The following is a 10,273-nucleotide window of genomic DNA, read 5'->3' on the forward strand; positions in this document are numbered from 1 at the left end:
TGGGAAGTGGAGCAGCGGGGGCTTGAACTGGCACTCGTATGGGATGCCAGTGTTGCAGGCAGCAGCGTAGCCCACTGTACAACACCCACCTCGGAGTCCCCATTTTTCTCCATTTGCCTCTACCCATTTTATCTATGCATGTAGGTAACCCCGCACTGCCACAGGCTAGGTTCTGTTCTGTCTCATCTCCAACTCTGTCCCAGGAGGTGGAGGCTGTCACCACCCACATTTGAAAGCATGAGCTGAAGGTTGGGTGCTGAGCCTGAGACACCCCCCAATACAGGTTTCCTCTGCTGTAACACCTGTCACCCCCACACATATCCAAGGCCGTCCTCACCTCTGGGGCCTGGGGCAAGGGGAACTGAGCAAATCTGTTGATTCTCATGCTGCTTGCCGTGTGCTGGGTAATAAACTGTCTGTCTGAGAAGTCCTGTCTGGCTGGCATCCACTGAACTGGCAGGTGCCTTCTTAGCTTCCCCGGGGATAAAAATCATAGGTCTTTCTCATGTGTTTTGTATCTTATTTGAAAGGGAGAGACAGAGCAAGATATTTTTTTTTAAAGATTTACTTATTTATTTTAAAGCAGAGTTACAGACAGATCTTCCACCTGCTGGTTCATTCCCCAAATGGCTACAATAGCCAAGGCTGGGCCAGGCCAAAGCGAGAGTCTTCCAGGTCTCCCACATAGGTGCAGGGGCCCAAACACTTGGACCATCTTCCACTGCTTTCCCAGGCTCATTAGGAAGGAGCTGGATCAGAAGTGGAGCAGCCAAGGCTTCAGCCAGTGTTCTGATAATGGGATGCCAGCATTGCAAGGGGTGGCTTAACCTCTTGTACCACAATGCTTGGCAACCCCTTCCCTTTTCTAATTTTTAAAAAATTTATTTGAAAGGCAAAGTAGTATGGAGAGGAAGAGAAATCTTCCATCCTCTGGTTCATTCCGCAAACGCAGGAGTCTCGTTCCCCAAACAGCCGGGGCTGGGCCAGGCCAAAGCCAGGAGCCTGGAACTCCATCCTGACTTCCACAGGTGTGGCAGGGCCCCAAATACTTGGGCCATCATCCCCTGCCTTACCAGGGACATAACCAGGGAGCTGGGACTCAGACCAGCACTGCAGTGCGGGACACCAGGGTTGTGAGAGGCAGCTTAACCCACTGTGCCACACTGCCAGGCCTTTTATGAACAAGCGTCAACACCCTTCACTTGAGGCGAAAGGTGTGGCGCTCCTCCCAGACCCGTTCCTGCTGCCGGGCAGAGAGCAGGAAGGGAGCGTGCCTCCTGGTTCCATGCCACAGGAAGGTCACGGTGTGTGCTGGGGCCTTTCAGAGGGTCCTGAATGCCACAGAGAGTTCAGTAACACCCTTCCCCAAAGACGTCCTGACCCACAGTTCAGAGAACTCCTACATCCCTAGCCGGACCTCACACGAAAACCCTCCAGTTCTTATACTTCAGTCAACCCATTTCATCCACAGAGGAGGCCCCCATAGCGAAATCAATGGAGAAAAACTTCCTCTGTGATCTGAAAGCTTGGATTTAGAATCTCCCCAGGCACCCTTGCGGGCAGAGACGACAGCCAGCCAGGTTTGGAGTTTATACAGAAACTTTAATTGTAAACCAGGGAGCAGCCAAGCTGAGATGGCCGAAAACCTCAGTACTCCTCCCCCTCCTCGGCCTCCGCCTCCACGGAGTCCACGCCCACCTCCTCGTAATCCTTCTCCAGGGCGGCCAGGTCCTCGCGGGCCTCGGAGAACTCCCCTTCTTCCATGCCTTCGCCCACGTACCAGTGCACGAAGGCCCGCTTGGCGTACATGAGGTCGAACTTGTGGTCCAGGCGGGCCCAGGCCTCGGCGATGGCCGTGGTGTTGCTCAGCATGCACACGGCCCGCTGCACCTTGGCCAGGTCGCCCCCGGGCACCACGGTGGGGGGCTGGTAGTTGATGCCCACCTGCCGGAGGAGGAGGAGGAAGCATCAGTGAAGCGTCTACCAAAGCCGGAATGGCGGCCGCCTGCCCTCACAGGAGGACGGGAGGCGCCCGCTGATGACCAGGGAGCCCAGCATCCTGCGAGGCCGGGTGTGGGAGACGGTGCCCCTGGCCGTGTACGTGGAGGATCTTCCTCTCCACAGGTGGGGATGGGGTCTGCAGCTGAAGCGTCCCCCTCAGATGCAGCAGGCAAGGGCGCCTCCACTCACTTGGGAGCTCTGTCAGTACAGCCATCACCAGTCACCAGTGCCGTCAGCGCTCCTGACCTACTGAACCACACAGCCGAGCCCTGCCCGCCTTGCATGTGCTCAGAACCCCGACCCCAGGCGACAGTCGGGCAAAATCAGCTCGCACAAAACCCGTTTTACAACAAAGTGCTGACTAGCGTGTGATTTCTGCAACCCCTGCCTCTGAAAGCCACTGGCAACACAAGACGACCCTGCCAGCCCAGGAGATCAGAATCCAAAGTGCAGCTTCTACTTCTACATCACAGCGAGGCCGAGGACCGGTAGGCAGGGGCCGTCTGTCTGTCTGCAACCAGGCTCTCTCCAGGGAAGATCACACCCTGCTGATGCCCCAAACACGCCTTCACTGGCACGTGCCAAGGCGACAGGTCAACAGTCACAGGTCACATAAAGGGTGCTACTATGGTGGCAGGAGGTGCTGTCAGTGTTTAAGCTGGGGTTGGGGACAGACCAAGGTTCAAACCAAAGGGGAGGCATCCAGTGGGGACCGGCAGCTGCTCTGGCTGCAGGGCACAAAGTCAGCAGACCTCCTGGGTCAAGGGCAAGAAGGTACAAATGCTCGGCTTCCCAGGCCACATGGCCCCGGTCACCACTTCTCAGCCCTGCTGCTGTCCTGTGAGAGCTGCCGCAGACAACACCTACGTGTACCCGCGTGGCTGTGCTCCCACAAAACCCTGCCAGTCAGGAAGCCGGCTCACCAACCACGCAAGCCCCTGAGCCGAGGGAGCTGACCCCGAGAGGAAGAAACCCCAAAGAGGAACCCACTGCTGTGGTGGAACCAGAGCAAGGCCAAGGCCGGCCAACCCAGGACAGGCAGGATGCACGGGACTCGGTGATCCACAAGGGGAAAAGCTGGGAGGTGCGAGGCTTCTGCCACTCACCGTCACCGGGGAATGGGCCACACGTTATGCGCTTCAGGAAAACCCAGCCTAGAATTTCTAAGCTTACAAAGAGAGAGATAAAGGTGTGGCCACTTTTCTTTTTCTTTCTTATTTGACAGGTAGAGATATAGACAGTGAGAGAGACAGAAAGGTCTTCCTTCCATTGGTTCACTCCCCAGATGGCTGCTACGGCCAGCACTGAGCTGATCCGAAGCCAGGAGCCAGGTGCTTCTCCTGGTCTCCCATGCGGGCGCAGGGCCCAAGCACTTGGGCCATCCTCCACTGCCCTCCCAGGCCACAGCAGAGAGCTGGACTGGAAGAGGAGCAACAGGCATTAGAACCCGGCGCCCATATGGGATTCCGGCACCACAGGCGGAGGATTAACTGGCAGTGGCCCCAGTGTGGCCATTTTTATCGCTAATGGCTCTTGATGGTTTTTTTGTTAAACCAAACACTCACAGGACGGGACTTGGAAATTCTTTCTAGGACAATGAAGCGGCAGCAGGCTGTAGAGATACTCAGAATTAAAACACACACACTCACTGCACCCAACACCAAAATGCTCCTAAAAACCCTTCTAAGTCTAATCTGTATTTCCCACAGTAATGCTACCACCCAGAAAAGGACAAAAATTCTTCAGAAAACAGCCAATTCTGTCACACACACACACACACTGACCACATACAGTTGTGATGATCACAAAGTAAGACCGACAGATGTCACAGACTACATGACCATTCTGGTTCACTAACATATGACCTGAGCCTGGCCGACACCCACGGGGTGGTCTCCCAGTTGGGCATGGGTGTGGGCGTGGGGACAGCATTCTCCTGGAGGTCTGCTGCCCGCTGACGGGGTGACACCTCCCGGCACCCAGGCCTACCTTGAAGCCGGTCGGGCACCAGTCCACAAACTGGATGGTGCGCTTGGTCTTGATGGTGGCGATGGCCGCGTTGACGTCCTTCGGGACCACGTCGCCCCTGTACAGCATGCAGCAGGCCATGTACTTGCCGTGGCGAGGGTCGCACTTCACCATCTGATTGGCCGGCTCGAAGCAGGCGTTGGTGATCTCAGCCACGGACAGCTGCTCGTGGTAGGCCTTCTCCGCCGAGATGACCGGGGCGTAGGTGGCCAGCGGGAAGTGGATGCGGGGGTATGGCACCAGGTTGGTCTGGAACTCCGTCAAGTCCACGTTCAGGGCCCCGTCGAACCGCAGGGAGGCCGTGATGGACGACACGATCTGCCCGATCAGGCGGTTGAGGTTGGTGTATGTGGGACGCTCGATGTCCAGGTTGCGCCGACAGATGTCGTAGATGGCTTCATTGTCCACCATGAAGGCACAGTCGGAATGTTCCAGGGTCGTGTGGGTGGTCAGGATGGAGTTGTACGGCTCTACCACAGCCGTGGAAACCTGCGGCGCTGGGTAGATGGCAAACTCCAGCTTGGACTTCTTGCCATAGTCCACCGACAGCCGCTCCATGAGCAGAGACGCGAACCCGGAGCCCGTGCCGCCCCCGAAGCTGTGGAAGATGAGGAAGCCCTGCAGCCCCGTGCACAGGTCCGCCTGCGAGAAACCACACAGCGTGAGCCGGGCCCGGGCAGGCCGCGCTGCCCACCTGCCCCAGCCGGGCTCACTTCTCTCGGCCTCAGCAAGTTAACACAGACTCAGACCGCCCGCGGTGAGCATGTGTTACAGCAGAAGCAAAGCAGCACACGATAAGACCCACGCCGAGTCCCACACGACCCTCCGTGGAGGCCTCAGCAGGCTCGGTCGGGCTCCTGACCCTGGCCTGAGTCTGGGGCGCGACCTCCCCTGCCACCCCACGGCTGTGCGGGACCAGGGCGCCCCGTACCAGTTTGCGGATGCGGTCCAGCACCAGGTCCACGATCTCCTTGCCGATGGTGTAGTGGCCCCTGGCGTAATTGTTGGCCGCGTCTTCCTTCCCGGTGATCAGCTGCTCCGGGTGGAACAGCTGCCTGTACGTGCCCGTGCGCACTTCGTCTGCAGAGAGACCAGAGAGGCCGGGGCCTGCTGTACTCACCGAGACGGCGCGGCCGGCCCTGTTCAGTTCCACAAAGCACATGCTGTGCCCTGTAGCCCCCACGGGCACAAGTGTCTCAGAAAACGTCTGTGATGCAAAACCACCACGCAATTCATGGAGCTCAGCGGGTGAGGTCAACTCACCGAAGGAATCCCAGAGTTCCCTGCTGCTGTGAAGGGAGAGCAGCTCTCACCCCTCACACGGGGACCGACTTCTGTCAAGGAATAATTTAAAACTGGGCAGTGCCCAGGTCAGTGTGGCTTTGGCTGGGCAGTCCTGTCGGGGTTGCCCAGGTGCTCTGGGCCTCCCAGGCTGTGACACTGTCGTCCCCTGGCACACCCATCTCTCTGCAGCTCTCCTTCACACGACCTTGGGCTCTAAGCTGGGAGAGCCACACGAATGCTCTACGCTGACCTTGTCATGTGGGAGATGCACCTCAAGACTCACGCAGCAGCACACAGAGCACGGCGGCAGGGAGGGAATCAGCACACACGGGGTCTGCAGAAGCCACCCGACCAAGGCCGAGGCAGCCCCTGGCACATCTCTCCGCAGCCCACCGCGTGCCGGCAGAGCAGCTGTGGGTCGGGGGTTGCCGAGTCGCACAGTCAGACTGTCCATCGTGAACCTTTCGGTTCTCACTCAACAACAGCATGGGCTCCTACAGCCGTTCTCTCTGCAGGGGAGCCCACGCCGGGCGTCCCACCCTCCGGTGCCCGAGCACCTACCGACCACCGTGGGCTCCAGGTCCACAAACACGGCTCTGGGCACGTGCTTGCCCGCCCCCGTCTCACTGAAGAACGTGTTGAACGAGTCATCCCCGCCACCGATGGTTTTGTCACTTGGCATCTGACCGTCGGGCTGAATGCCATGTTCAAGGCAGTACAACTCCCAGCAGGCGTTGCCGATCTGGACGCCCGCCTGCCCCACGTGGATAGAGATACACTCGCGCTGGGAACCAGAACATAAACGTGAAACTCGCTCATTGTCAGGCAAGCTGCAGCTACAGGGCATGTGAGACCCTGTCATAGTTTATAACGCTTCAGTTTCTAGGGCTTTTTCAACTTTTATTTTCTGCAATGGTTAGGTCACCCTTGTATCCTTGCTCACCCTAGCTATGAAGTGCCAGAGTTAGCCCTAGAACCTAAATGTTTGCCATCACACAAAAATCACATTATTTTAAAAGTTGGTGGCCATGTAACATCACCAGTGAATTCCCGGGGCCAGCACTGTGGCATAGCAGGTGAAGCCGCTGCCTGCAACATCACCTCCCATCCCAGCTGCTCCATTTCCGATTCTGCTCCTTGCTAACAGCCTGGGAAAAGCAGTGGAAGATGACCCAAGTTTGGGCTCCTGTCACCCTCATAGGAGACCTGGATGAAGCTACTGCTCCTGGCTTCCGCCTTGGCTATTGCAGCCATCTGGGGAATGAACCAGCAGATGGAAAATCTCCCTCCCTCTCTTTCTCTCAATTAAATAATCTTTCAAAAAAAAATAGATGAACTCGTTCTTATGGCCAGCCACAGTAATTCTCTGAATACACAGCATTTGTGAACTGTGCCTGATCAAAAGATAATATGAATTGGAAGAGAAAGAACGGGCAAGGTCCCATGTGGTCACTATGTGTCTGCCACCTGCCCTTCCACATCTAGTCTGTTGTTTCAATCCCATTGTGTGCTTCGGGAGGCTGACATATGTGGTCAGCATCAGAGGGCGTCCCTGGCCTCTGGCCTCATACAGGCAGCAGCAGCCGACTAGGCAGTGTGGTCAGGGGCCTGGTCCCTGGCTCCCTCCCTACATACTGGCTGGGACTCACGGAGAACCTTTATCAAAGCCCCAGTCTTCAGCATTTGGCACTCTTCATACGCTGCCTTCTCAACTGCTAGTAACTACTTCCTCCTCCGACCTCTTCAGCCCAGGAGCGCAACGGCTCCCAGGCATGAGGCATGCTGGGACCCAGAACTGTCCTTTGATGCTTTCTTATTTTATGACTCTTAATTAACTTTTTATTTATTTGAAAGGCAGAGATGAGAAACATCTTCCATCCACTGGTTCATCCCCCAAATGCCTCCAATAGCTAGGGCTGGACCAGGTGGAATCCAGGATCCAGGACCTCCATTTGGATCTCCTCATGGTGGCCAGAAACCCAAGTATTTGCGTATCACCTACAGCTTCCCAGGTGTAGTAGCAGGAAGTTGGATCAGAAGCACAGACTAAGGCCGGCGCCGTGGCTCAACAGGCTAATCCTCCGCCTTGCAGTGCCAGCACACCGGGTTCTAGTCCCGGTCGGGGCGCCGGATTCTGTCCCGGTTGCCCCTCTTCCAGGCCAGCTCTCTGCTATGGCCCGGGAGTGCAGAGAAGGATGGCCCAAGTCCTTGGGCCCTGCACCCCATGGGAGACCAGGAGAAGCACCTGGCTCCTGGCCTCGGATTAGCACGATGCGCCGGCCGCAGCGGCCATTGGAGGGTGAACCAACAGCAAAAAGGAAGACCTTTCTCTCTGTCTCTCTCTCTCACTATTCACTCTGCCTGCCAAAAAAAAAAGAAGCACGGACTAGCTTGGACTCAAGCCAGGCACTCCAGCCTGGGACATGAATGTCCTAACTGGTATCTTCAGCCCAAGAATAAACACCTGCCCTCATGGTTTAACCCTATCCATATCTATGCTTCTTAGCTTCTCCTCAAGGCACCCATTTTGAATGGACCATCTGTTTCCTGCCAGGAGCCTGACTGGACATACACTAGTGATTTATTCAATTTTATTTTATTCTTTAAATGTTTTCACTGGTTCACCCCCCAGATGGCTGCAACGGCCAGAGCTAGGCTGATCCGAAGCCAGGAGCTTCTTCTGGGTCTCCTACAGAGGTACAGGGGCCCACGGATTTGGGCCATCTTCTGCTGCTTTCCTAGGCCATTGCAGAGAGCTGGATCAGAAGTAGAGCAGCCAGGTCTCAAACTAGCACCCATACAGGATGTTGGCACTGAAGAGGTTGGCTGGTTACCTGCCACACCACAGTGCCGGCCCCATTTTAAATAATCTTTATTTGAAAGACAGAGGAGGGACAAACAGAGAACAGAGGTAGATCTTCCATCCACTTGTTCACTCTCCACATGCCTGCAGCAGCCAGGGCTGGGAGACAGGCAAAGCCAGGAGCCCGGAACTCAATTCACATCTCCTTGTGCAAGGCACTGACGGAAGGACTGGAGACATCCGCTGCCTCCAGGGAGTGCATTAGCAAGAAGCTGGAATTGGAAGCTCGGGCAGGACTCAAACCCAGACACTAATATGGAATGTGGGTGTCCCAAGTAACATCTTAATTGCTGGATCAAATATCCACCCCGACTTGTGGATATTGTAAACCACAAATACTCATAGAGATCAAATCAAATTTGAGGTGCTCACCCATTCAATTCTAATCTACAATCCTAAGAACTTGAAGTCCTATTTCCTACTGTATTTGCAGCAAATATCAGAGTCTGCAGAGGCATTCAAATATCAACATAATGCAATAATCTCAGAAGGAAGCATTTTTTTAAAGTAGAAAGAATTTTTTTAAAAAACGATGTTTATCTACTTGAGAGACACAGAGAACAAAGAGAGATCTTCCATTCACTTGTCCACTCCCCAAAAGGCTGCAACAGCCCGGGCAGGGCCAGGCCAAAGCCAGGAGCCAGGAACTGCATGTGGTCTCCCACATGGGTGGCAGCGGCCCAAGTACTTGGACCATCTTCCACTGGTTTCCCAAGCTGATTAGCAGAGAGCTGAGCAGCCAGAACTTGAACTGGTGGCTCCAGTATGGGGTGCTGGGGTTATCAGTGGAAACTGAACCCACTGTGCCATGCCAGCCCACAGAAAGCTCTCTAATACAAAGGAACTCACTCCTCCAAGGGAGGAATCCACCACCATTCAGGGAAAAACCCTTTTGAGTCTACTTAACGACACCATTTTGAATCCATATTACTTTTTAAATAACCTACTCATTTATCTATAAGGCAGAGTTAAGAGAGGGAGGAAAAGACAGATCATCTTGCCTTATACCGTGCATTTCACAAGGTGCCTTGTTTGGCATTCTACTCAGCTTGCCCCAGTAACATCAAAGTAAGATCTTGACATCTATAAATCCCCAATTTCTTCATTTATAAAATGAGGATGGAGAATAGCCATTTCCATCTCTAATCAGAGCATTCAGGAAAATTATTCTTTGCTTTTGAGACAGTCACTATAAATTACCATTGCGACCCTCACTTGGGTCAATTTTAGATTTTACTTTATGGTTTTTATTTGTTAGAGATTTATTTATTTATTTGAAAGGCAGAGTCGAGAGAGAGAGGGAGAAAAAGAAAGCGAGCTTCCATCTGCTGGCTTACTCCCCAAAATGCCTGCAATGGCCAGGGGTGGGCCAGCCTAAAGCCAGGAGCTTCATCCAGGTCTCCCATGTGGGTGCAGGGGCCCAAGCACTCGGGCCATCTTCTACTGCTTTCCCAGGCCATTACCAGGGAGGTGGATCAGAAGCGGAGCAGCCGGGAGATGGTACCAGTGTTGGTTTATTTTTTAAAAAGTATTTGAAAAGGCAGACAGAAAGATATATGTATTTATTTGAAAGGCAGTTAGAGAGAGTGATTTGGTTCACACCCCAAATGGCTGCCACATCTAAGACTGAGCTAAGCCAAAGCCAGGAGCCAGGAACTTTATTCCAAGTACCCCACATGGGTAGCTGGAATACTTGGGCCATCCTCTGCTGCCCTCCCGGGGGCACCAGTTTGAGTCCTGGCTGCTCCACTTCCAATCCGGCTCTCTGCTGCGGCCTGGGAGGGCAGTGAAAGATGGCCCAAGTGCTTTGGCCCCTGCACTTGTGTGGAAGACCTGGAGGAGGCTCCTGGCTCTGGATTGGTGCAGCTCCAGCCATTGTGGCCATCTAGGGAGTGAACCAGCGGATGGAAGACCTCTCTCTCTCTCTCTCTGCCTCTCTGTCTTTCAAATAAAGAAATAAATCTTTAAAAAGAATTTACTGAAGGGGCCAGGAATGTGGCATAATGCGTAAGCTACCGCCTGAAATTCCAGCATCCCATCTGGGCACTGGTTCGAGTCCTGGCTGCTCCACCGTTGATTAGCTCCCTGCTAATGCGC

The 10,273-nt window shown here is 54.5% G+C and overlaps 1 protein-coding gene across 1 annotated transcript; it reads right to left on the minus strand.

The window, feature by feature from the left end:
• Positions 1-1,647: 1,647 nt before the first annotated feature.
• Positions 1,648-6,085, minus strand: LOC133751845 (tubulin alpha-3 chain). The gene is made up of 4 exons (XM_062182001.1): positions 5,875-6,085; positions 4,961-5,109; positions 3,991-4,671; positions 1,648-1,944 (listed from the first exon to the last, which is right to left on the minus strand). Exons 1-4 carry the CDS (start codon positions 5,993-5,995, stop codon positions 1,648-1,650), a joined length of 1,248 nt encoding a protein of 415 aa, XP_062037985.1. The 5' UTR covers positions 5,996-6,085.
• Between the last annotated feature and the right edge of the window lie 4,188 nt (positions 6,086-10,273).

The sequence above is a fragment of the Lepus europaeus genome, chromosome 23 (genome assembly GCF_033115175.1).
Source record: "Lepus europaeus isolate LE1 chromosome 23, mLepTim1.pri, whole genome shotgun sequence".
In the NCBI taxonomy this organism is placed as follows: domain Eukaryota; kingdom Metazoa; phylum Chordata; class Mammalia; order Lagomorpha; family Leporidae; genus Lepus; species Lepus europaeus.